This window comes from Halichoerus grypus, chromosome 14 (genome assembly GCF_964656455.1).
Source record: "Halichoerus grypus chromosome 14, mHalGry1.hap1.1, whole genome shotgun sequence".
NCBI classification, from domain to species: Eukaryota; Metazoa; Chordata; class Mammalia; order Carnivora; family Phocidae; genus Halichoerus; species Halichoerus grypus.
The window spans coordinates 63,687,949-63,715,158 of record NC_135725.1 but is presented as its reverse complement, the minus strand read 5'-3'; the positions used below and the strand labels follow the sequence as shown (position 1 = coordinate 63,715,158).

The 27,210-nt window shown below is 43.7% G+C and overlaps 1 protein-coding gene across 5 annotated transcripts in view; it reads right to left on the bottom strand.

Annotated features, from left to right (window-relative positions):
* The window catches only part of INVS (inversin), a 159,775-nt gene that overhangs the window by 23,697 nt on the left and 108,868 nt on the right, over positions 1 to 27,210 (bottom strand). For all 5 annotated transcript variants that reach the window (XM_036074130.2, XM_036074134.2, XM_078061516.1 and 2 more), the window contains 2 exons: positions 23,856 to 24,068; positions 9,531 to 9,802 (listed from right to left, as the gene is read on the bottom strand). In XM_036074130.2, coding sequence (XP_035930023.2) covers positions 9,531 to 9,802; positions 23,856 to 24,068 — 485 coding nt within the window. The remainder of the gene's footprint in view (positions 1 to 9,530; positions 9,803 to 23,855; positions 24,069 to 27,210) is intronic.

The window sequence follows — 27,210 nt, the reverse complement described above, 5'->3', positions numbered from 1 at the left end:
ATGAAGGTAAGAAGATGTGAGGTAGAATATACGGTGGTGGAGGATGAGAGGGAGAAAACGGGTTTGAAAGATGTTTAGGAAGTCAATGAGACAAGAGCTGGTGACAGGTTGGCGACGGGCAGTAAAGGAAAAGGAAATAATCATTACTCCTGCACTGAATGTTCAGACGGATGAGTACATCATTAACCAACGCACAGAGCAGGCTTACATAAAATCTTCATCAGTCCTATCTCAGATAGGTTGAGTTTGGGATGCCTTTGGGACATCCAAGTGAGGCATAAGTAAATAATTAAATATACATAACTGGAACAAGGGAAGGAGGTCAGGGAGTCTTTGGCATACAGGTGGTAACTGAATTTTCTGTTAGCCATGTACACATACCGAATGTAAGGGCCCACTTACGCCCACCAGTCATACCCGCTAGTTCTGGCAGCCCATATGGTGAGAAAGAAGATAACACCAGGGATGGCCCTTAAAACAGCAAGTTTCTCCTCCACTAGACTCTCCTGAAAACCACACTGACTCAAAGACAACTTTATCTCACCACCTCCCACAAGGAATCTGCTAGCAAGTCCTCTCAATTGCATCTCTCCAGTCCAGCCCTTACTCCTCGCCCTGCCACTGTGTCTTAGTGTAGGCCCTCCAAACCCATCCTCCACTCAGCCACAGTGATCCTCCTAAATATTACATCTCCTTCCTTCCCTACCTCTTGAAGAAGTAATAATTAGATTAGTTATAATAACAGCTCATATTTATAGAGTGCTTTAGGCACTGGGTTTACATCTTTCCATGGGTTATCACCATAATGTTCACAAATTTCTAAGACAGGCATTATCTTTTTTTTTTTTTTTTTTATAAATAAGGAAATGGAGGCTTAGAAGAGGTTAAGTAACTTGATCAAGATTATATAGGTAGTAAGTGATGGAGTCTAAATGTGAACCTAGTTCATTTGATTCTAAAGCTTGTGCACTCAGCCATCATGCTCTCCAAGCATTGTAAACAAGGGAAGAATTACTATGAGAGAGAAGAAAGAAATCACTTACTAAGAGATGTTGTTGGGCAAACCCCTCTTTCAGGGTCTCCATTTCCTGACTTGTATTGAAAAGGTTGTACTAGATGCTTTCTAAAGACACTCAAGCTCTAACATTCTCCATTTCTAAGAGATAGGATGAAGGAGAAAAAGAAGTGGCCCACATTTCCCATCTCTGGGTTCCTGCTGGTATGCCTACCCCTCAAGGTCTACACTGCATGAGCACTGATGAGTTGAAGCAGCTGTGACTCTTCTTTAGAATGTGGCCAAACAGAAAGTGGCTCGGGGTGCCCTCTGCCCAATTATGTTGGGGTTTCCCAGCAAGACTATACTGGAGAAGCTCCAGTCAATGGATATTCTTGATTCCCAAAAAATCTCCCTATTTTCCTTTGTACCCTGGTCTCTTAGGCAGGTAAATGAGGGCAAAGGCTGCCCATGAAACTGGAGCTCCTCCTCCTTACATCTGAATCAGGCTGACTGGCCTCCCTTCTATTTACTCTTCCCCAAAGTTTGGATGCTGGGTTTCTCTGAGACCCTATCTGTATATTTGAATCTGGCTCTTCCCAAAGGTCCCTATTCAGGACACCAGTGCCTGCCCTCAAAGGAATGAGGAGCTCCCCTGCTTCAGAATTATTTAGAATAGTGACTTTCAAATTTTTGACAAATCTGACATTGTGGCCCAGTATACTCATATTCATGTATGTACACACACACACACCCCTCTGTGCATAGACATACAATAAAATTTATTACCTTTATTATGTGCAATATACTTTGATATATTTTTTTAAGATTTTATTTACTTATTTGACAGAGAGAGAGACAGCACAAGCAGAGGGAGTGGCAGACAGAGGGAGAGGGAAAAGCAGGCTTCCTGCTGTTCAGGGAACCTGATGGGCTCTGTCCCAGGACCCTGGGATCATGACCTGAGCCGAAGACAGATGCTTAATGACTGAGCCACCCAGGCGCCCCTACCTTGAGATTTTCTAATATAGTCTATTTCATGAAAATTATCCTGGTCCAATCCACTAAATTCATTTTATGAGCCATACATGGCTTGAAGATCATAAAACCATGTCCTAGATCACCTTTAAACTAGTCTGTGGAGGGCCTCAATAGAACAAAGGTGGAGGAAGGGCAGATTTGCTCTCTTTGCTTGAGCTGGGACAAAGCTGCCCTTAGACAAAGCTGCCCAGGTGCTGCTACTTTTCAGGCTTTCAGACTTGGATCAGAACTTATACCATCAGCCCCTCCAAGTGAGGATAGAAAGTCTAACTAGCATCAGTGTAATTAAAGGACAAAAGGATTGGTTATTAAAAACTGAAACTTAGTGGGCTTTTCAGGATGTAAGATGACTGATTATCTGAATGTGATCAGATCCACAGTAGATCTGACTGGTCTTGTAGCATAAATGTCTCAAGGTGTTTTGGAGCACTCGGGTGGCTCGGTCAGTTAAGCATCCAACTCTTGATTTCAGCTCAGCTCATGATCTCAGGGTTGTGAGATAGAACCCCGTGTCAGGCTCCATGCTCAGCGTGGAGGCTGCTTAAGATTCTGCCTCTCCTTCTCCCTCTGCCCCCCACCCATGCACTCTCTCTCTCTCTGTCTCAAAAAAAAAAAAAAAAAAAAAGTCCCAAGGTGTTTTTTAATAAGCGGAAACACAATTACCCTCTGTACTTGTAAAAAGTCTGAAATAACTGTGCTCCCCCTTCTCTCTGTTCTGTAGAGCACTGGATTAGGGGGAAAACACTGTCCATGTGAAATAACAGGGATTAAGTGTAATTCTTGTGGTACACAGTAAGCCCCAAACCCATCAAACTTTTAATGGGTGCTTTCTCAGAGGAGTCAGGTCAAGAAGTATTTACCTATGTAACCAATTTTCTGCTCACTGTTGTAAGAAATATGCTGATGGTATGGTCCTTAGCCCCAATTATAGTTAAGTGTGGCTGGTACATAGTGTGTATACATAGTGTGGGCTCAAAAACGTATCTGTTGAATGAATGCATTGCATGAGTGATTTAGTGAACTGAGTGGAAGCAAAGCTTTGCCATAAAATGGAACTCTGTTACAGAAAACATGAGTACACCTAATGAATACATTTCATGTCTTTTTTTTTTTCTAAGATTGATTGATTTATTTTAGAGAGAGAGGGGGAGAGCAAGCACAGGGAGGGGCAGAGGGAGAGGGAGAGAGAAACTTTAGCAGACTCCTCCCAGAGCTCAGAGCTCAAACCTCTGGTTTGAAGATGTTTCTCTATCCCCTTGAATCTGGGCTGGCCTTGTGAACTGCTCTGATCAACAGAATGTGGTACAAGTGATAGGAAAGTTTTGAAGCCTAGGCCTCAAGAGAGCTTGTCACTTCTGGTTTTCTCTCTCTCAGAGCACTGCCCTGAGAACAACATGCAAGGAAGATGGTCTAACCTCCTGGAGGATGCAAGGTCATGTAGAAGAGATCCGAGACACCTCGGCCAATAGCCAGCACCAATGGCCACACGTGTAAAGGAAGCCATCTTGGACTTTCTAGTTCCATCGGCCACATGAGTGAGCCCAAGTGACCACAGAATTGTGAGAAATAAGAAGTCGTTGTTTTAAGCCACTTAGTTTTGGGGGTAATTTGTTACGTCACTAGAGATAAACAACACAGAAACCAATAAGCTAAAAATGAGAGGTGCTGGCCTAACAAAACCCATAGCTTTGACTTAGGGACTGATGAGTGAACAGAAGCTGGGAAGGCAATAAAGAGACTATTACCAAAGGCTGAGAGAGCAGAGAGGAAATTGCTATTGGAGTTTGGAGAATGGTCAATGGTATTATTCAGTGGCAGAATAATTGGCAAAATGGGCAAAAGTTACCTGCAGTAACTCAGAAGACAGAAAACATACCTAATGAATTTGTAGGTATGGATTAGGAGAGTTCCAGGGGCAATAACTGAAGAAAATATCAACCAGCTTTTTTAGCTGCATGAGATAAGGTGTGGGTAGAAAGAAGTAAAATTAGGAAAGAACTGCTCAGTTTACAAGCAGAATCTAGAGGAAATACAAAGAGCCTAAAATGTGCCAGGTTAGCAAAGAAAGCTGTTTCGCATATTCATTCTTTCCAGCCAATGAAAGAATCTCTTAGTAAAATATGACTTAAGGATAAAGATCAAATCAGGAGTATTACTGTCCAACCCTTTATTAAGACCTCAAAAATATCTAAGATGGTACATTGTAAGGTACTGTAAGCTACACAAAAGAACATCTAAGAACTTCAAGGGCATTTTCCCACAGTAGCCTGAGCCACCCAAAGTAGAGAGAGGCCTGTTTGAGAAATAATTATGGATGTAGTTTTGGAACATGGAGTGAATCCAATCAGATTCATAGGGAACCCACGAAATTTTTTTTAAAGATTTTATTTATTTATTTGAGAGAGAAAGAAGCAGAGCACACGAGCAGAGGGAGGGGCAGAGGGAGAGGGAGAATCCCAAGCAGACTCCTCGCTGAGCATGGAGCCTGATGTGGGGCTCAACCCCATGACCCTGAGATTATGACCTGAGCCAAAATCAGGAGTCAGATGCTTAACCAACTTAGCCACCCAGGTGCCCCTGAAACCCATGAAATTTCTGAGGTAATTGTATCACAAAGAGTATCACTAGCTTGAACTGCTGAGGCAGTTCAAAACTAACAGGAGCCTCTGGAACCTCAACTTCCTATAGGCAGGAAACAGGCTGAAGAAAGCTGTTTAGCTGCAAACGTCCACTATGTCTTATGGGAAAGGAAGATGTCTCAGAGAGCAGAACCAAGAACCCAGGTGGCAAAGCCAAGAGCCAAGGAGAATAATAGAATAGGAAACCACACACAGGGGTAAAACCATACCCTAATCAAGGAACATTCCATACTTCTATTACTGCTAATGTGTAACCAGTTGGCTTTCAGAATTGTTATGGACTAGTGCCTTATATGTGCCTCTTATTTCTCCCCTTTTGAACAAAGGTGTCTACTGTGGTTATTCTGTTCCTGTCTCACCATTGCTTGTTGGGTGTGGAGAGGGGTTGATAATATGTGTTTTTGGTTGGCTAGTCCCTGAACTGGAAAGATTCACATCTGCGGAATCTCTTTATTTATTTATTTATTTATTTATTTAATTTTATTTAATTTTATTTTTAAATTTATTTGACACAGAGAGGGAGAGCACACATAGAGGGAGCAGCAGGCAGAGGGAGAGGGAGAAGCAGGCTTTCTACCGATGCGGGGCTCGATCCCAGGACCCTGGGATTATGACCTGAGCCAAAGGCAGACGCTTAACTGACTGAGACACCCAGGCGCCCCACACCTGGGGAATTTTGACAACATCTGGACATGACATAGGTCTCAAGATCCCAAACTTCAAGCTTGATGTGATAACTGAGATGACATTTTGGGGTCCTGAGATAATTTTGAGAATATTGTGCATGTGGGAGGAATGTGAATAATCTGTGACCAAAAAGGTACTGTGATAGATTCTTTAATAGTAAAAAATTGCTCCCATCCTAGTATGCACAAAAGTAGAGTATATTTCTCCATATCATTTAGTCTGGGCTGGGCATATAACTTGCTTTGACCAATAGAATGTAGCATGCACATTCTGGAGCCTATTCCACGAGAGGTCTTGTGGCTTCTGCCTTTGCTTTCTTAGAATGATGCCCTGAGACCACTGTGTAGGGAGGCCAGTCTAGCCTAATGGAGGATGAAAGGCCATATAAAGCAGAGTCAAGGAATCCCAGCTCATAGCCAGTATCATCTGCCAGACATTTAAGTCAGTCTATCTTAGACCATCCACTTCAACTGACCCTCCACCCGCATGTAGCCACATGAGAGAGAACGGGTAAAACTGTAGAGGGACTGCCCAGCCGGCCCACAGAATCATGAGAAATGATAAATTGTTGTTCTAAGCCACTTAGTTTTAGTGTAGTTTTTGTTTTTGTTTTTTGTTTGTTTTTTACATAGCAGCATATAATGGAAACAACTCTGATCTTATGAGGATCTTGTAATCTCTTGGAAAAAACAGCCAAGCCAGTAATAACAGTAAAAGGTGATGATTTTCCTAATATGGAAGTATAGAAGACCTATGGGAACGTATAGCAGGAAGATGAAGCCTTGTTTCGTGGGAAGGGATGGCTGTGTAGAGGAAGTAACATTCATCCCGAGATCAGAAAAATAAGAGGCACTTTTATTCATATGAATGGGGGAGTGTAATATGCAGTGACCTCAAACTAAGAAAGAATTTGAGGAAATTCGATGTGGTTGTTACATCACGGGAGTCTAGTTAACACTAGCTGAATGAATAAATGAATGAGTATATAACAAAGCATCAGACCTCCTTAAGGTATACATTGCTGATGCATTATCACTGTAAAGTGGGTTATGGAATTACATTCTGGATATGTTTGTGGCCGTTCACGTGTACTTTTATGTAGCTGTTCTTGGCTAGATCATCAGTGTGGTTTAATAACAGTAGTTACTGAAGACCTAGTACAAGTCACGGGCTATAATAAGATTCTACATTAATTATTTGATTTCTCTTCATAACTGCCTTGCAGGGTAGAGAGTATGCACTCATTTTTTTCTTATTTGAAAATGAAATATAGTTGACACAACGTTACATTAGCTTTAGGCATACAGCATCGTAATTTTGTTACGCTGTGCTCACACAGGTACAGCTACCATCTGTCATCAGAGGCACTATGATAATACCCTTAACTGTATTCCCTGCGCTGTACCTTCCTTCCCCGTGACTTGTTCATTCCATAACTGAAACCCATACTTCCCACACCCCTTCACCCATTCCGCCCATTGTCCCACTCCCCTCCTCTCTGGCAACCATCAGTTTGTTCCCTGTATTTATGAATCTATTTCTGCTTGTTTGTTCATTTGTTGTTTTTTGAGTATTCCTTCCCCCACCCCATTTTATGGGTAAGGAAATTAAGGTTCAGAGAGAGAGAATGAATTGTCCAAGCCCTGAATTGGGTCACCATGAGATTTCATAGACTCTTTCTGGGGTCCAAAAGGTCAAAACTATTTTTATAATACTACTAAGACATTATTTGCCTTTTTCACTATGTTGACCTTTGCACTTAGAGTTCTGGAGGGCTCTCACTGTTCCTTAATTTGTAAGAATGGCTCAATATGCTTAAATTGCTCTGGGCAAATGATATAATTTATGCAGAATATCTGTTTTCCTTCTGGGAGTCTGGAGTTGAGTATATGCTAGGCAGAGGATACTTATGTAACTGACCCCAATAAAAATCCTGGAGTCCTAAGTTTAGGTGTGTTTTCCTGGTAGAAAAAAGGCTAACTAGTTGTTACAATTCATTGCTGGAGATGTCCACAATAGCCAAACTATGGAAAGAGCCTAGATGTCCATCAACAGATGAATGGATAAAGAAGATGTGGTATATATATACAATGGAATATTATGCAGCCATCAAAAAGAGAAATCTTGCCATTTGCAACGACGTGGATGGAACTAAAGGGTATTATGCTAAGTGAAATAAGTCAATCAGAGAAAGACAAGTATCATATGATCTCACTGATATGAGGAATTTGAGAAACAAGACAGAGGATCATAGGGGAAGGGAGGGAAAAATGAAACAAGATGAAACCAGAGAGGGAGACAAACCATAAGAGACTCTTAATCTCAGGAAACAAACTGAGGGTTGCTACAGTGGAGGGGGGTGGGAGGGATGGGGTGGCTGGGTGATGGACATTGGGGAGGGTATGTGCTATGGTGAGCTCTGTGAATTGTGTAAGACTGATGAATCACAGACCTGTACCCCTGAAACAAATAATATATTATATGTTAATAAAAAAATAAAGCAAAAGAAATGGAAAAAAAAATCATTGCTGGAGGAATTCATCATGTCTTGTGTGATTCCACTGGGAGAAGACTCTTGGAAATTTGCACCTGGTTTCTTCCAGACTTTGCTCCATGTGCCTCTTCCCTTTGTTGATCTTGATTTGTATCCCTTTGTTATAAAAGATCCTAGCTGTGAATACAAATATATGCTGAGTCTTGTGACGACTCTTAGCAAATTACTAAACTTTGCGGGGGGGAGTCTTGGGGATCCCCAACATACTAAGCAAAATCCAAATAGGATAAATTCCAAGAATCCATACCAAGACACATCATGTTAAACTGAAAACCAAAGATAAAGAAAAATCTTGAAAGCAGCCAGAGAGCAGTGACATGTTAAGTAGAAACATTACCGAGGAACACCAATTTGATCAACAGTGGATTTCTTGTCTGAAACCATGGAAGCCAGAAGTGGCACAGCCTCTTTCAAGTGTGGGAAGGAAAGACCTGCTAAGTGTGCATTCTGGATCTGGTTTATCAACTCTTCAGGAATGAAATCAAAACATTCTCAGGCAGGGACGCCTGGGTGGCTCAGTCGGTTAAGCGTCTGCCTTCAGCTCAGATCAGGATCCCAGGGTCCTGGGATCGAGCCCCACAACAGGCTCCCTGCTCAGTGGGGAGTCTGCTCCTCCCTCTGCCTCTCCACCTGCTTGTGTTCCCTCTTTCTCTCTCTCCGGCAAATAAATAAATAAAATCTTTAAGAAAGAAAAAAACATTCTCAGACAAAGGAAAACTTAAAGAATTTGTGGCTAGTGGAGCTACTCTTAAATACTGGCCATAGAAGTTTCTTCAAACAGAAAGAAAATGATAAAAGAGGGAATCTAGTGCACTGGGAAGGAGGACAAAACGAGAAAAAGAGAATTATGGGTACATAGAAGAGATGATCCTTTTCCTTGTGGTGTTTATAAATTATATTTGATGATTGAAACAAAAATTATAATACCATCTGGTACCCAATCAATGATATTTAAAAATGCGGAAGGTCAAGGTACCTAAATGGAAATGAGGTTTCCACATTTCACTCAAAGTGGTAAAATATTGGTACTAGTTATAAGAAGTCCCTTATAACTTATATATTATACATTATACATATAAGTATATGGTAATACTCACAGCAACCACCACAAAAGCTGTAGAAAGAGATATACTCAAAACCACTATCAGTCAATCAAGATGGAATCCTAAAAGATGTTCAAGTACCCTAAAGGAAGGGGAAAAAATTAAAAAAAAACAAAACAAAAAACAGGGATAAGGGGGCGCCTGGGTGGCTCAGTTGTTAAGCATCTGTCTTCAGCTCAGGTCGTGATCCCAGGGTCCTGGGATGGAGCCTCGCATCGGGCTCCCTGCTCGGCGGGAAGCCTGCTTCTCCCTCTCCCACTCCCCCTGCTTGTGTTCCCTCTCTCGCTGTGTCTCTCTCTGTCAAATAAATAAATAAATAAAATCTTTAAAAAACAAAACAAAACAAAACAAAAACCAGGGATGAGAACCAGAGGAAATAAATAGAAATAAATAATAAAATGGCAGTCTTCGGTGCTGACATAATTACCTTAGATGTAAATGGACTAAATACACCAATCAAGAGAGCCCACAGTCCGTGGGTCGCCATCAAGTAACAAAGGCAATACACGTACCGTTTGGCTTTCTGGTGTCTGTTCCCTGCACATCTGGGCAAAGATGCTGCTCCCTCTGGGGGGCTCTGCCTGGAGATCCTCCACAGGCTCTCCCCTCAGGGTCCTGGGCTGTGTCGCTGGTGGGAGGCTGTTTGCTGGGGGCCCGGCTCTGCCCGTGGGGCTCAGCCTGGGTGTTGGGCAGACAGGGAAGGGCTTGGGGTCTGCAGGAATCTGGGCTCAGCCTTCCCTTCTGCTGTTCTGCCTCCCTTCGTTTGTTTTCTTCCTCTCGCTTCCTGGAAGCAAAGCCAAGGAGGCAGAGGAAAAAAATTAAAAGACTGTTACCCATTCAAATGTTCCTGAGTGAGATTTAAATGTTATGAGGAGCTACCACATCACAGGAGGGGCTTGGAAATTCACAGTTTTCACAATTTCACAATTTTTGGTCTTTTCTCCAGACCTTATAGCTCAAAAGATGATGGAGCTGAAAACAATTTTACAGATCAGACTTTGCCCAGTTGGGACACACATGATGGAAAACTCTATGTTTGTGAGACAGGACACAATCCTAAGGTGTTGTGTGCCCAAGCCTGTGTGGGATCCCTGCAGCTACACGTAGGCCTTTTTCTCCTATTCCAGAAAGCACATCAGAATGCGACTGAGCATGCCAGTCACAGGGATAACCTTTAATCTTCTCTATTTATTAAAAAAGACCATGGCAAGCCTTATGATTTATATGAAACAATTACTTACAAAGCACCTCACAGCGGATAATAACACGCCTGTGAGTTGCAACACGGCTAATGAGGCAAACCCACTCATTTTGTAGATGAGGTCCAGAAGGTAGGATGATTTTCAAAAAGTCATACACAAGTCCTGGTGGCGCGACTGGTCCCTGTGGAGAGCAACAGTCCGTTGCTGGCCAGGGAGCTGGCCAGGCGGGGCCGGGCCGAGGAATGAGTGGCAGCGGGAGGAGGAGGGGGATGGGTCTGAGGCAGCCCAGGTCCAGAAAGGGGCAAGTTGCTTGAGGACGAAGGGGCTGAGTTCAGGACAAGATTGACCAATAGCATTAATTGCTAGGGATTTCCAAGGGAAAGAAAGGGGGAAGAAAAAGAACATTTACTGAGCCTCTCCTGTGCTGGGCCCCGAGGGTCACAGGGTACACCCATCCCTGGAGGAAACTTGATTTCGGAGGAGACAGCTAGGAAAAAAGGACCTAACAAACGATGGGAGAAATGTTATACTTGTGAGCTTGCACAGAGCGGGTAGTGATTAATATTGTCTGGAGGAGTCCAGAAGCTCCCAGCTGCTGATTCTCAAAGATGTGGAGAGGTTTGCCAGGCAGATGCGGTGGGAATGAGGACTTCAGTGTGGGGAGCAGTTTGGGCAAAGGCACGGGGCGTGGGAAAACGGGGTCTGTTTGCCTCCTATCTTCAAACAGTGCTTGCTGTCCACAGCAGGCGCCCCATGCGTACCCCATGCATACGTGCAGCTCAGGCGACCCAGTTACCGCGCAGGAAGAGAATCAGGGGGCCACATAAAGGTTCGGCTTAAAGTAGAATGATCAGGGCCGTAGTGGAGAGAAGCCCACACTGGGAAGTATAAGAACTTTTCTATTCCTGCCCCTGCCAAGAACTACAAAATGATACTGAGCCATTTACTTTCCTGTTGGAGACTCAGTTTCCCCAGGTCTAACACTTGTATGATAGTTTATAACCTGGAATTGATTTAGGGGTCTGTTTGGAAGCCAGATGTCTTTATAAAATCTGGGGTATCCTTTGTAACGAGATAGGTTTCTTTTATTGTAATAGCTGGTATCAGAGTCCCTCTTGCGGGGGTGGGGGGGTGAGGGGGTGGGGGATGGGGCTTGTTTAGAAAAACATTTTAATCAGCTTGGGAAAAGAATGGAAGGCTGATAGCTGGTGAGACCTTCAGGGCCTATGTGGCGATTGGCCCTGAGGAGGGGAGGGCTGCTCCTGACGAAAAGGGAATGTGTTTGAAGCTCCTGACAGGGAGAGAGGAGATGAAAGAACCAGAGAGAAAGGAGGGGGAAGAAAGAGAAGAGGAAAGGCTGGGTATTATGTATAGCGAGGGCCAGGCCAAAGAGAACCCTCCACGGGGAGCTAATGGACAAGGACTTTAGGTCTGTGCTCCTCACACTTTAACAAACAGAGTCTCCTGAGATCTCGTTAAAATCTAGATTTTGATTTAGCAAGTGTGGGGTGGGGCTCAAGATTCTGCATTTCTTTCTTTTTTTTTTTTTTTTTAAGATTTTATTTATTTATTTGAGAGAGAGAGTGAGAGAGAGCATGAGAGGGGAGAGGGTCAGAGGGAGAAGCAGACTCCCCACTGAGTGGGGAGCCCGATGTGGGACTCGATCCTGGTACTCCAGGATCATGACCTGAGCCAAAGGCAGTCGCTTAACCAACTGAGCCAGCCAGGCGCCCAGGATTCTGCATTTCTAACAAGCACCCAGGTTATAGAGGTGTTGCTGGTCCTCTGAACCACCTTGAGTCGCAAGGCTTAAGACAAAAGAAAAGTTTCATATGGACTGTTTTTTGTTTTGTTTTGTTTTGTTTTTTAGAGAGAGTGGGTGCAGGGAGGGGGGCACAGAGGGAGAGAGAGAAAGAATCTTAAGCAGGCTCCACCCTCCATGCGGGACTAGATCTTGAGACCCTGAGATCATGACCCGAGCTGATACCGAGTCGGGACGCTTAACCGACTGAGCCACCCAGGCGCTCTTCATATGGACCGTTAACTATACCATGAAGGGATATGAAATGCAATTCTCCTCAATGACACCAACTTTTGGTAAGGTCTACCAGGCTCCTACGTGCTTTTTTATAAGCAACCTGACAAGCTGCAGAGCTAAGATACCAGACGGGGAAGCAATAAACAAGAGTGAGGCAGAGACCCTAAGCCTCCAAGAAGTCAGAGAATTCAGATTTTCACAGGCTGTGTGATTTGAGGCAATGTTTATTTAGATCTCAAGGGACAGAGAAGACCCAGGTGACAGATATCTAGGTTACACTTTGATATAAAGCCTTGTCAACCTAACTTCCCCTTTGGAAGGTCTTTTGTCCCGTGGTGAAGCTCCTGATCTGGGGCTCAAGCTTGCTTATCTCATCATTTCCCACTAAGTCCCATTCCTAGCAAGAGTGGCCAGATGGGTTGTGCTAAGTCCGGTTTCATCTGACTCTGGTTTTGTCACACACTTTGCCAAGTGCTGACACCTGAGCGTGCAGCCCTGCAATCGACAGGCTGGCTGGACAGCCTGTCATCATCAGTGCCTGAGAGTCATATGGAGGTTAGCAGGTGCCATTTCAGTGTGAGCTGTCTGGGAGAAGGCTGCTTTTCGGAAGAAGGTGGAAGCATCTGGGTGGCTGAAGTGCCACTAATTGATGGAACAGCCTTGCTCCTGGCAGGCAGGGGGACGGCTGCTCTTTTTACGAGCACTGATGAAGAGAACTGCTCTAAGAGAATATTGGTCCTTCAGACAGACACACACGTGCAGTTGTCTGGCTTGGCATCTACATGGATCTCGCTGCCATTAAGAAGGGCTCAGAGGTGATAAATTAGACTTTTGTTATTTGAGTGGTCATTTCTCTCTCTTTTGGGAACCCAAACAGCTTTCCTTTTCAATTCCAAGAAGCCGCTTCCAATCAGGTCCTGGGCAAACCCTGTTACTGCAGACCTTTCTGGGCCTCCAACGGAGGCAGCTATAGGACCAATAGGGCATCCAGCCTTTTAGAGTGATCAGGATGTCCACGGAGCAAGGGCGCTCTGTCTTCTGAAAGTTTCGTTGGAAGGGGAAATTTGCAGGAAGGTGTTTTTTTCAGTTTGGTAGAACTAAGTAAAGCAGATTTGGAAGGAAGAATGTAATGATCAGAATATATACTAGATCCTATGAATAGAAATAAATTAGTGTTTAAAAAATTGATGCATTTTAAAAAAATCTTTGGGCGGCCCATGGCCCACAACTGTGCAGTTCTCCAGAGCTGTGTCTCTTGATATAAAAGTAGTGATCGTTGCAGAAAAGCGGGTGGGATTAGAACCGGGACTATGCATAACCTGCATCCTATTTACATATTGCTGCCTTAAAACAACAGGAACACACACACACACACACACACACACCCGTGTGCGCTACAGCCCAAGAGCAGAACGTGAGCCTATGTGTATGTGTCCCTGGGGAATAAGGTCCAGCTCCACTGCTCGTGGTGTGAGTACAAAGGAATCTCAATTTATTCATTTTTATTTGGTAGATAAGGAAACTGAGACAAAGAGATAAGTGACTTACCCATGACTACATGGTAAACTACAGACAGCTGAGCTAGACCTCAGCTCTTCACCCTTCCCTGTATAATTGACCTCAGTGACAGAGTTGTTTTTTAAAATTTCACTTAATATTTTTCTATCATTTAAAAAATGAATTGGGTCAGGGGCGCCTGGGTGGCTCAGTTGGCTAAGTGTCCGACTCTTGATTTTGGCTCAGATCATGATCTTGGCTCAGGTCATAATCTCAGGGTCATGAGACTGAGCCCCACATTGGGCTCTGAGCTGGGCATCCAGCCTGCTTGAGATTCTCCCTCTTCCTCTGCCCCTGCTCCCCAGCCACCTCCACTTCCACTTCTAAAAAAAAAAAAAAAGAAAGAAAGAAAGAATGAGTTGGGTCATATGAGGAAACTGGTAATATCACTTCAGAGTAGCCATTAACAGCATTTCAAATGCTTTGGAGGTAGCTTTTAGTTCTAAACTCTTAGACTCAGTAATTGTCCTGAAATTTAAGTGTTTTTTTCTCCAACTAATTTCCTACAGAATGTTGAAGACCTAGTAATCTTCATGGGGGTTATGTTATAAACTTGACCTATTTTTGTCAAGTTTGGAAACAAATACCAGAGAAAGAACCAATGCTATTCTAGTTTATATGAAAAATTAAAGAGAAAAAAAAATCCTGTCTACGCACAGCAAGTAACATTTTAGCAGGAAATTTCCTAACGTGGCGGAATCTTAATGCATAAAATAGTCCTGCCTTGTCCTCTCTTTTTTTCTATTATCTTAAGGGAAATTGACCAGACAACAGTTTTTGATGGGCTGCCAATTAGTCTGGTTTGTACTGTCTTGTCTTTTTTTTAAAGAGTTTTTATTTTTTTATTAGGGAGAGAGTACAAGCAAGGGGAGTGGCAGGCAGAGGGAGAGGGAGAAGAAGGCTCCCTGCTCAGCAGGGAGCCCTATGTGGGGCTCGATCTCAGGACTCTGGGATCATGACCTGAGCCAAAGGCAGATGCTTAACCGTCTGAGCCACCCAGGTACCCCTTTTTTTTTTTTTAAAGATTTTTTATTTTTTTATGTACTCTCTTTTCTGGAACAAGGTTTGCATCTCTGCAGAGGATCACAGTATAAAAAAGTGAGAAAGTCAACTGAAGATGAGGTCCTTGACAATGTCCATTTCAGGTCCTGTGCATCACAGAGCAAAGAAAGCCTCCAAACTGTGGGCTGAAGGAATGGGGTGTATTACCCTAGGGAGAAAAAATATAAGGGCCACATTGCTCCTGCTCCTCTGAAGGACCACCAGGAGGCAGCGACATGGCCTGGGGTCCCCCAAAAACCAGACCTGAGTCCCAAGGATGGGGATTTCTATAAATGAGCAGCCTAGATGACAACTGCAGAAATGGGTCAATAAGAAACTCAGTGATCAAAAGTTTGCTTGGGGGGGCCTGGGTGGCTCAGTTGGTTGGGCGTCTGCCTTCTGCTTGGGTCATGATCCCAGGGTCCTGGGATTGAATCCTGTGTCCCACTCCCTGCTCAGTGGGGAGTCTGCTTCTCCCTTTGCCCCTCCCTACCACTCATGCTCTCTCTCTCTCTCACAAAAATAAATAAATAAAATCTTTAAAAAAAAAAGATTGCTTGATGTGCAGTCAGATCAAGGGCCATAATTTAAATGACCTGAACATCCAGTGGTTTCAGCATCTCAGGACTGGGTGTGCTTGTTTGCACAATGTAGCACAGACCTGCCCCTGGGCCTGGACACTGAGTGTCCTGGAAGGTGATGCTGTTTTCTACTCTCCGATGTGGCTTCCATAGAGAGTTGTATTTGCCCAGCTTTGACAAGAAGAAATTAATTCTGTCAGAGACTGCAGAAAGAAGCAGGCTCTTTTCCATTGCAGAGGAGTATTCAAGTTGCCATTGCTAGGAAAGCAGGACCTCAAAGATTTGAAAGATGGGATTAAAATGGCTCTCATAGAAAAGGGACGTCTACTTAGCAGGTCCTGTTGTACCAATTTCACTGGGCTTTGCCCTCATGACATTCTTGTTTATAGTCTTGGTGTAGGCTTGGAACCAACTAATTTTCTTACTTTTCTCAAAAATGTAGGAGGAACTTGGTGCACTCTACCATGTTAGTTAACTCTGAGAGTAATAGGAAGATTTTTTATTAAACTGTGTTGCAGAATGGATGATGGTGGCTTGGCACCACTCTTTCAACAATTCCTGGAAACAATACTGGAACAACTGAAGGAGCACTGTGGTAAGAGAAAAACTGACTAGGGGCCTGGTTCTGGTTACACTTACGGGCAGAAGTAAAAGAAAATAAAACATTTAAAAAAAGAAGCAGGGCTGTTCCATGCTGGCCTATCAAGATGGGGGCTAGCAGCTGGAGACAGCCTCCAGTGTAAGTATGGCTGGTAGGAACCCTGGCTTAGGGTAGGGCTGAGATTCCTGTGCCGTCTTTCTCCTTTACTAGTTGTGATTTCAGGAACGTTAAGCTCTGTGAAACCCCATCGGTGAAATGAGATTAAGGATAACTGCCCTGTCTACCTTACCAAATGATTGGGTAGATTTAATGAATTACCTAACACGTAAGAACTTTGTAAGCTGTAAAGCACTATATGAATATAATTGATCACTATTACTTTTATGTAAAGCTGTTAAGATAAAGCTTCCCTGTGACAGAATCTGGTTAGAAGTGAAGAAATCAATGTTTGGCATGAGCGCCATGAAGTCGAAGAGCTAAAGGGCTGGGCCTAAAGATACTTTCAGAAATGCTCACTGTTGAAACCACACAACTCCCTTTTCTGTGAGAGCCATTTTATTATTATTATTTTTAAGATTTTATTTATTTATTTGAGAGAGAGAGAGCATGAGTGGGGTTAGGAGCAGAGGGAGAGGGAGGGGGAGAATCAGACTCCCTGTGGAGCAGGGAGCCCGCCATGGGACTCGATCCCAGGACCCCGAGATCACGACCTGAGCCAAAGGCAGATGCTTCACGACTGAGCCACCCAGGCGCCCTGTGAGAGCCATTTTCATCATATCTCTCCAACCTGTCGTAGGTCCCGCATTCATGGCCATGGAAACTCACATACTGCACTGGAATGGGAAAGAGCCTGCTTGTTTCTGCAGGGTCTGACAGAATTTTCTTCTTCTCAAAACTGGGCATATACAACTCTCTATGGAAGCGACATAGCGGGGTCTCATGTTCAAGTAAATGCAGTGGTGAACCTTTTGCTCTTATGCTTCTTTTAAAAATCAGAATAAAGGGGCGCCTGGGTGGCTCAGTTGGTTAAGCGACTGCCTTCGGCTCAGGTCATGATCCTGGAGTCCCTGGATCAAGTCCCGCATCGGGCTCCCTGCTCGGCAGGGAGTCTGCTTCGTCCTCTGACCCTATCCCCTCTCATGTGTTCTCTCTCTCTCAAATAAATAAATAAAATCTTTAAAAAAAAAAAATAAAAAAAAATAAAAATCAGAATAAAGAACTATCTTAAACCTGTCAAATGGTAATTTGCTCATGATAAATACGGAGGGAGCTAGGAAGCCAAATGCACAAATCTAGAAGCACCAGTGTGTGTTGTGAGGATAAATGGAACATAAATTCATTTCCTGCCTGAGTAAGGCAAACAAATTGAAGTGGTACACTTACAGAGATTCACGGAATTGAAGGGGACCAAAGAGAGTATGTGGCCCAAGCCTCCCACTTGGCTGAGGGGGAAAACTAAGGCCTAGAATGAAAAATGACTCCTGTAAGGTTTCATACTCATTGTAGGGGCAGTGACTGAACATTTATGATTAAATGCTTATTAAACATCAGGTATTTTAAGACATTGGAGATACGGAGACACACAATATAACCCCTGTTCCCAAGGAATTGACAATCTCGCGGGGAGTCAGACCCATTTACTCCCATAGATAGTTCTGAATGTGATGGGTTCTAGATGTGATAGGGACTAACATAGAGGTATCTACACAGAGCTATGGGGGATGTGGGAGGCAGTCACTACAGTGGAAGAAAAAAAAACCACCTAGAAAGAATGTCAAAATGAGAAAGAGGGAACTGAGGGGTTGGTTTAGGCAGAGGCCAGAGCAAGGACATGCAATCTAGCTCTCACAGAATCTTTGACTCAGAAGAGATCTCAAGCACTAGTTCTTTATATAATTTAAAAAAATTCCTTGTATACTATCCTGGAGAGATGAAAATTCCATTTTGGCTGGAACATTTCCAGTGAGAGGAAACTGATTATCTCACAAGACAGAAAAGGTTCTGCTCTAACCTTTTCAGTTGGTATTGTGCCGTACGTAGAGGGGCTGTGAGATTCTGTCTCTTTATTGTCGCTGAATAACAGGCTGAGGAATATCTGGGCTCTGACTTCCTCTCGAGGGAATAAGAAAATGTCATGTGTCTTAGAACCTTTGACTTATAGAATGTTAGAGCTGGGCAGGTGGGGGAGCTCAGATATCATTTAGTCAAATGATTTTTAAAAATCTCTTTGTGACTCATGGAGCTTCTTCGAGATTGTGATAAAAAATATATAGATCTTGGGCGCCTGGGTGGCTCAGTTGATTAAGCAACTGCCTTCGGCTCAGGTCATGATCCTGGAGTCCCGGGATCGAGTCCCGCATCGGGCTCCCTGCTCAGCTGGGGGGTCTGCTTCTCCCTCTCACCTCTGCCCTCTCGTGCTCTCTGTCTCTCATTCTCTCTCAAATAAATAAATAAATAAAATCTTTAAAAAAAAAAAAATATAGATCTTCACTGCCCAAAATGTACATATGTTCATGATATACAAACCACTGCATTTAGTTTCAGGGTATTCATGGGGCCCCAAAGACCATCCTGGATTAAAAAATCTTTTCATCTTATTAATGGGAAACTGAGGCTCGGAGAAGTGGGATGGCATGGAGTAGAATCATGGGAGTGGTTCCCCATGGGTCAGACTGCAGTAGGAACAGAAGAGTCAGGCCCCTGGGTCAACCCTGCAGAAACTCAATGACAGACTGAGGGTGTTCAGGGAAATGGGCTGCAACTGGATCTGTTATGAAGAGAAAAGGAAACTTGGGGTAGGAGTGGGGGTGCCCACTCTAATGATCGGAAAGTTGGTTTATGGAAAAGGGTTTAGATTTTTCTCTTTTGCTTCAAGGGGTATCTCAAGACCAAAACGTAGAAGAGAACTTCTGCCAGATAGAACTGTCCGTGACTGGAATGCGCTGCCTGAATACTTTGTCACTCGACTTTCTGAGGACACAGAACAACCTCCTTAGAAGGGACTGTGGCATCACAAGAGTTTGAACTGGGTGACCCAAACTGGACTTGATTATGTGCCTCTGGGAGACCCACACAATCTCATACTGTAGCCGGGAAGCAGCTCATGGCTCCCAGAGAGCATGGAAAGTCCTGGAAAGTAAAATGTGAGGAAGTGAGGCAAGTTCAGGATGGCTGAGCCCTCATGCGTGAGGGTGGGGGAGGGAGGTAGTAGTGCAGAGAAATGGGCCTCGGAGATAAAAGCGGAAGCAGAATGGTGAAGGGTCCCCTGTGGCACCATGGATGGGATTTAAGAGTGATGGCTGGCAGCGGGACCGAAGATGGAGGCAAGAGCACATTTCAAGATGAATTCACAGAATCAATGGTGGCAGCAGCCGCAGGGAAATAAGGAGGAGAGAAGAGAGACCGGCAGTGGTGGGGAGTTGCAGGTTTCATGGTGAGTCTGAGGTGACAGTGACAACAGGACACACAAATGGAAAGTGTTGGCAAGTCACAAAAGGACAGCAAAGGGGAAATGCCCAGTAGGCAACTGATGATGTGGAATCAGAGCTCCAGGAGGTCAGGATGTGAGACCAGGTGATGGACTGTCTACAGAGGTGAAGTCAGTCAAGTTTCCAGAGTAGATACCTTTCCAGTGGAAAAGAGTCGAGCATGAGGAGAAGTCTAAGGAGGAGTCTGCAGAGCCGACCTCAGCGAGGAGGTGGAGTGATTAAGAAGACGTGAGAAGGAAGAGGCAGAAGAGAGCTGAGATTCGAGAGTGAAATAGGAAACCCGGCAAGAAGGAAGCTTCCAGGGAGAAGAGTGAGCAACATAAATACAGTCTTGTCTCGTGAGCATTCAGCCGTGTGCTGTGGCAGGTCCATGATAGAAATGTTCATTTTGGCAACAACACAGGTGGTGCAGTGTTGAGTTATAAAGTGCTTTTAAGTGGATTCTAGCTATTTCTTAAATGGTATTTTCTAAAAAACATGCCTTGGAAAATGACTAAAACTTCGCTCTCTCTCTCTCATTTTCTCTACCAGTAAATTAGAAGTCATTTGAAGTTTAATAAGTTCCCTTCACATCGTTGCTTTAGGGAAGGTGATCCGTGCCATCCTAACGTGCCCCTCCGGGAAAGGTATGCCTGGGTGATGGGACGTGCCTGGGTCGCCTTGGCCAGGGAGGCGGCAGCAGCAAGGACTGAAGTTAACATTCTGATTTTTGTTCCTTAAAGCAAAAACCAAAGCCAAAATTAAACACTGACTTAGATCTTGAGAAATAACTTTTGAGAAATAAAATTAAAACAAATGAAATCAGTTTCTTTTCCATTTAAATATTTCCCTTGGAGCTCTATGCCACAAGGACTGTAGGAGGTAATGACTAGATTGTAAGAAATTTGTTTACTTCCAATAATGACACCTAATAAAGGAAAGACTGTGACCGAGAAAAAGGAAGGGAGATTATAAGTTCCCAGTTTGGGCAATCTCAGACATTATCACAGTAAGCACAGCTCCCATGTGAAAGGGTTTTTAAAAATGAGCTTCAGAAACTAAGCACTAAGAACAAGGAGGAGGCACCTTCGACAACAGTGACGCTAACCAGGATAACAACTAATGGGGGGTGGGGGAGACTAGATGGCTCAGGCATCCCCTCACCCTTTCAAGCCCTCACGGCTGGGAGTCACAAAAGGCCTAGCTGGGAAAAAAATATCATAAGACTCTTTAGGCATGTCCTGATGTGAAAGCCCTTCCTCTGTAGAGGAGATCTTCTGACAGATGGCTTCCTGGTTCCTGGCTCTGCACTGACTCAGCAGAGCCTGTCCAAACTCTCGGCCCTGGGCATGTGGCCTCTGGGCAGGACCACAGGCAAAGGAGAGGAGGGAGAGGCTGAGATCATTCACAGTGAAGATTCAGCGGTTTCCACAGACCTGGAGAGTGCCTACGAGTCAGCTGGTCTAACCTGTCGTGTCTCACAGATGAAGAAACCGAGACCCAGAGAGAGAAATGCTGTGTTCCACCACAGACCTTCTATTCTGCTGGAAAGGGAGTCTGGGGACTCCAGGGCCCCCTCTCTACAATAACAAAGAAGAATGTATTTGGACTAATAGGCTCCTTTTTTGGGGGGAGATACAAAGTCAGTCATGTTGCCTTTGTAGAGTCCCGCCTCATATTCAGGTAGGTATGACTTCAAATCCTGAAAACAGAGTGTCACACATTAAAACTGGAGTTTATGAAAACATCAGAGAGAAGGCGAAACAATGGTCCAGCCCTTCCAGAAAGTATTTAACTTGCAACTCAGGATAATTAGCCACGTGTATTACCCACTTAGAGTAGTCCCTCTTGTGCAGGGAGCTTTTATAAGGCCTGAAAAAGAGGCATGTAGAGAGGCTGTAGGTTAAACTGGATTCCTTGGCAAAAGTGAAGAGAAGAGAGCCTCATCAAGAGAACAGTGCAAGATCAGATTTCCTGGGACGCCACAAACTGCCGTAGCTTCACTCACAGAAACTGAGGTCTTTCTGTTGGTCTTAACTACCCAACGATGCCATTATGGTTAGTATCCCAGTTCACAGTGGTATTTAACTTCTCACTAAAATGGTTTGTCCTGCCCTTTATTATTGTTTTAAATTATTATTTATTACACTTATGCTTCCCCCTTGTGGGCAAGATGTGGAAGGGTTCAAGATTTGGAAACATTCAAGGAACAGCCAGGAAGTTACCCATCAAGAATCTTCCTGTTGTCTCGCCAGAGGTTTTGGTATCTACGCCTACTGGTGCAACACTCTCCTGCTATTTAAAGTACCCAACGGGAGTTCTCATGAATTCTCCGAGAAGCCACCGCTCTTCTTCTTCCCCTAAGCAGCCTGAGGTGATCTCTGAAAATGGTTTGCTATTCGCTCAACCCAGAAAACCCTACAAAATCATGCAAATCAAAGGGTTCACATCTTCGTGTTCACTTTAAGAACACGTGAGAAACTGCCCAGGCCATCAAGGGTATGCATACCCGAAAAGCCACTAAGTACCGGAAGGATGTCACTTTGCAGAAGCCATGTGTGCCATTCTGTCATGACAATGGTGGACTTGGTAGGTGTGCCCCGGGCCAAACAGTGGGGTTGCACACAGGGTCAGCGGCCCAAAGAGAGTGCTGAATTTTTCCCGCACATGCTTAAAATGCAGAGAGTTGTGCTGAATTTAAGGGTTCAGATGTAGATTCTCTGGTCATGCAGCACATCCCAGTGAACAAAGCCCCCAGACTTGTGCAGAACTTACAGGGCTCATGGTCGGATTAACCCACACATGCGCTCTCCCTGCCCACCATCTAGATGATCCTGACTGAAAAAGAGCAGACTGTTCCTAAACTAGAAGAGGAGGTTGCACAGAAGAAAAGGATACCCCAGAAGAAACCAAAGAAACAAAAACTTATGGCCCAGGAGTCAATCCTGCAGAGAATAAATGCAAATGAAAGTAAGTAAGTGAGTAGTAAGTAAATAAATAAGTAAAGTACCCAACAAAGGTATCCACGAAGGAAAACCAAGACCTAATCTAAAAATCAAGCATTTAGATGTGGTGTATATATACAATGGAATATTATGCAGCCATCAAAAGGAATGAAATCTTGCCATTTGCAACGACGTGGATGGAACTGGAGGGTATTATGCTGAGTGAAATAAGTCAATCAGAGAAAGACATGTATCATATGACCTCACTTATATGAGGAATTCTTAATCTCAGGAAACAAACTGAGGGTTGCTGGAGTGGTGGGGGGTGGGAGGGATGGGGTGGCTGGGTGATAGACATTGGGGAGGGTATGTGCTATGGTGAGCGCTGTGAATTGTGCAAGACTGTTGAATCACAGACCTGTACCTCTGAAACAAATAATACATTATACGTTAAAAAAAAAGAAGATAGTAGGAAGGGAAAAATGAAGGGGGGGAAATTGGAGGGGGAGATGAACCATGAGAGACTCTGGACTCTGAGAAACAAACTGAGGGTTCTAGAGGGGAGGGGGGTGGGGGGATGGGTTAGCCTGGTGATGGGTATTAAAGAGGGCACGTTCTGCATGGAGCACTGGGTGTTATATGCAAACAATGAATCATGGAACACTACATCAAAAACTAATGATGTAATGTATGGTGATTAACATAATTTAATAAAATAAAAAAATAAATAAAAATCAATCATTTATGGTAAAATAATCACAGTGTATATATAATAGGCACAAATGACTATTTTACACGTTCTGTACCATTATCCAAAAAAGTGTGAGGTCCTTGAAGCAAGCACTTTGCTTTTAGTCACTATTTTCTCCAAAGGTTCCAGCCAAGACTTTTGTATGTGCCGTCAGAATTCAGTCAGTATTTCTTGAATAAATTACATTAGTCAGTACAGATTTGTTAAGGAATAGGTGGGGAGGGCAAGTTATTCACACAAGTTGGTTGCTTTAATCAAATCAAAACCAGACACTGCTAGTGAAGTAGGCTAGATACTGGTGTCAGTTTCCTGTGGAAGGGCAGGAAAGGTAGGAGGGTGAGCAGGTATGTCCTCGCAGCTTCCTGTAGGTACCCTCGCACCCCCCACTCCTCGCCAGGGTGGCTGTGGCTGGCCGAGGTGTGTCCCTGTGTTGGAACATCAGGGCCTAGCCTGGAGGAACAGCCACCAAGCAGAGATCAGCCCTTCATCCTTCACTGTGGCCGCTGGGCTCTGCAGTCCCGGTGGGCAGAAGGGGGGAGGTGACACGGGTCCAGGGATCAGCATTATTTCAGATCCTCTCCTGACTCCCCCTCCTGGCCGCTCCCCCACCTGCGCCCTTCCGCCCTGATTCCAATCCCCACAGCTCCAACTTACTTGGCAGCGGCATCTTTCCTCAACTGTTCATGCTTCATGAGGAGATTTTTCCGGTCGCGGAAAGCTTTCCTGACCTTGTACCCTTTGTAGACCGCCTGGATTTTGAAGGCGGCGATGTCTTGTATGGCCGCGATGGACAGGGCGCCGTGCTCCAACAGGAACTGGATCACTTCATGGCGCTCGCCCAGCAAAGCGTAGTCCAGGGGAGTGTACCTGAAGCAGGAAGGTATTTTTTAAGTATTGGAACGTAATTTGAGGTACACTTAAGCTGGCAATATTATGCAGCAGAAGGAAATCTCATTTTGGGATGGGGACTGTTCCTCAGGCAAGGCTATGTTCTGTGCGCCAGGGCTGTTCCTTTTTTTCTCTGAGGGGACAAAACAGGGGTGGAGCCGGGGTCAGGTGCTTTGTGTTGCTGACCATGATGATTCCTGAGTTTCGCTTGCTGGCTCACAAACTGGGGGCTGTAGGAACACGTGATCACTTTTCTTCTCCCCTGGGTGCCAAATAATACCCCACTCTGATCTGAAAAAGTACTGTGGATAATATCCTGTGGGTTTCATAAGTTTAAGCCCAGGACTACTGATAGTTAATGCTTATACAGTAAAAAAATACATCTCCAAATGGAGAGATTTAGTCTGTGATGAGGATGGCCCTTTAAATCAGAAAGCATAAATTATTAAATAGTGTTGGGACAACTGCATAGCCATCTGGGAAAAAAAAAAGATTCTTATATCACATTTTATATCAAAATGAATTCTGGATGAACCAAAGACCTAAATATAGAAAAAGAAACCATGAAAGTACTAGAAGAAACCATGGAAGATTTTTTTAAAAATTGGGATGGGAAGGTCTTTTCTAATAAAAATGATACAAAACTCAAACCATAATAAAAAAAAAAAAAAACAAAAAAAAAACCTCAAACCATAAGAGAAGAATGATAAATCCAACTACATAAAAATAGCAAAATTTTGCAGGGCAAAAAACCCCAAAAACAAAGATAAAAGATAGTCCCCAGAATAAGAAATACTAATACTCCTAAATATACAGAAATATGTTCAACTTCACTCATTTAAGAGAAATACAAATTAAGACGAACAAAGAGAGTACTTTAATGATCAGATTAATGAGGATCAGAAAGTTTAATAACACACTGTGCTGGAAAGGATGCAGAGAGACAGGCTCTCTATGTGCTACTTTAATCTTTAGAGAGAACAATTTAGTAAGATCTGTCAAAATTATTCATGCATCTGCCCTTTGACAGGTCCCTTGCAGGAATATATCCCACAGACCTGCTCTTGTGTGTGAGATGCTTTCTGTACAAGGATATTCACAGAAGCACAGTTTGAAATAGTGGAAGAGTGGAGACGACCTCAGTATCCACCAACAGGGCACCGCTTACATCAAGTGTGGGCCATTGGTGTGACGTGGTCTTCTGTGTGATGCAGCCTCAGCACAGCTGTGGCACGTGAATAAATAAGGAAAAATGTCCAGGATGTCTTGTTACATGAAGAAAAAGAAAAAAAATGAAGCAACGGAGCAGTACTGGGGCACCTAGGTGGCTTAGTCGGTTAAGTGTCTGACTCTTGATTTCAGCTCAGGTCATGATCTCGGGGTCGTGAGGTAGAGCCCGGCGTCGGGCTCCACACTCAGCATAGAATCTGCTTAAAACTCCCCCAGAAAACCCAAAAGACTCCACCCCAAAACTTCTAGAACTCATACAGGAACTCAGTAAAGTGGCAGGATATAAAATCAATGCACAGAAATCAGTTGCATTTCTATACACCAACGAGACAGAAGAAAGAGAAATTAAGGAGTCAATCCCATCTACAACTGCACCCAAAACCATAAGATACCTAGGAATAAATCTAACCAAAGAGGCAAAGAATCTGTACTCAGAAAACTATAGAATACTCATGAAAGAAATTGAGGAAGACACAAAGAAATGGAAAAACGTTCCATGCTCATGGATTGGAAGAACAAAGATTGTGAAAATGTCCATGCTACCTAGAGCAATCTACACATTTAATGCAATACCCATCAAAATACCATCAGCTTTTTTCACAGAATTGGAACAAATAATCCTAAAATTTGTATGGAACCAGAAAAGACCCCAAATAGCCAGAGGAATGTTGAAAAAGAAAAGCAAAGCCGGTGGCATCACAATTCCAGACTTCCAGCTCTACTACAAAGCTGTCATCATCAAGACAGTATGGTACTGGCACAAAAACAGACACATAAATCAATGGAACAGAATAGAGAACCCAGAAATGGACCCTCAGCTCTATGGTCAACTAATCTTCGACAAAGCAGGAAAGAATATCCAATGGAAAAAAGACAGTCTCTTCAACAAATGGTGTTGGAAAAGTTGGGTAGCCACATGTAGAAGAATGAAACTGGACCATTTCCTTACACCACACACAAAGATAAATTCAAAATGGATGAAAGACGTAAATGTGAGACAGGAATCCATCAAAATCCTTGAGGACAACACAGGCAGCAACCTCTTCGACCTCAGCCGCAGCAACTTCTCCCTAGACACATCGCCAAAGGCAAGGGAAGCAAGGGCAAAAATGAACTATTGGGACTTCATCAAGATAAAAAGCTTTTGCACAGCAAAGGAAATAGTCAACAAAACCAAAAGATAACCGGCAGAATGGGAGAAGATATTTGCAAATGACATATCAGATAAAGGGCTAATATCCAAAGATCTATGGAGAACTTACCAAACTCAACACCCAAGGAACAAATAATCCAATCAAGAAATGGGCAGAAGACATGAACAGACATTTCTGCAAAGAAGACATCCAAATGGCTAACAGACACATGAAAAAGTGCTCAACATCACTCGGCATCAGGGAAATACAAATCAAAACCACAATGAGATGCCACCTCACACCAGTCAGAATGGCTAAAATTAACAAGTCAGGAAATGACAGATGTTGGCGAAGATGCGGAGAAAGGGGAACCCTCCTACACTGTTGGTGGGAATGCAAGCTGATGCAGCCACTCTGGAAAACAGTATGGAGGTTCCTCAAAAAGTTGAAAATAGAGCTACCCTACGACCCAGCAATTGCACTACTGGGTATTTACCCCAAAGATACAAATGTAGTGATCTGAAGAGGTACATACATCCCAATGTTTATAGCAGCAATGTCCACAATAGCCAAACTATAGAAAGAGCCTAGGTGTCCATCAACAGATGAATGGATAAAGAAGATGTGGTATGTATACACACACACACACCCACACACACACCCACCCACACACACACACACACACACACACTGGAATATTATGCAGCCATCAAAAAAAATGAAATCTTGCCATTTGCAATGATGTGGATGGAACTAGA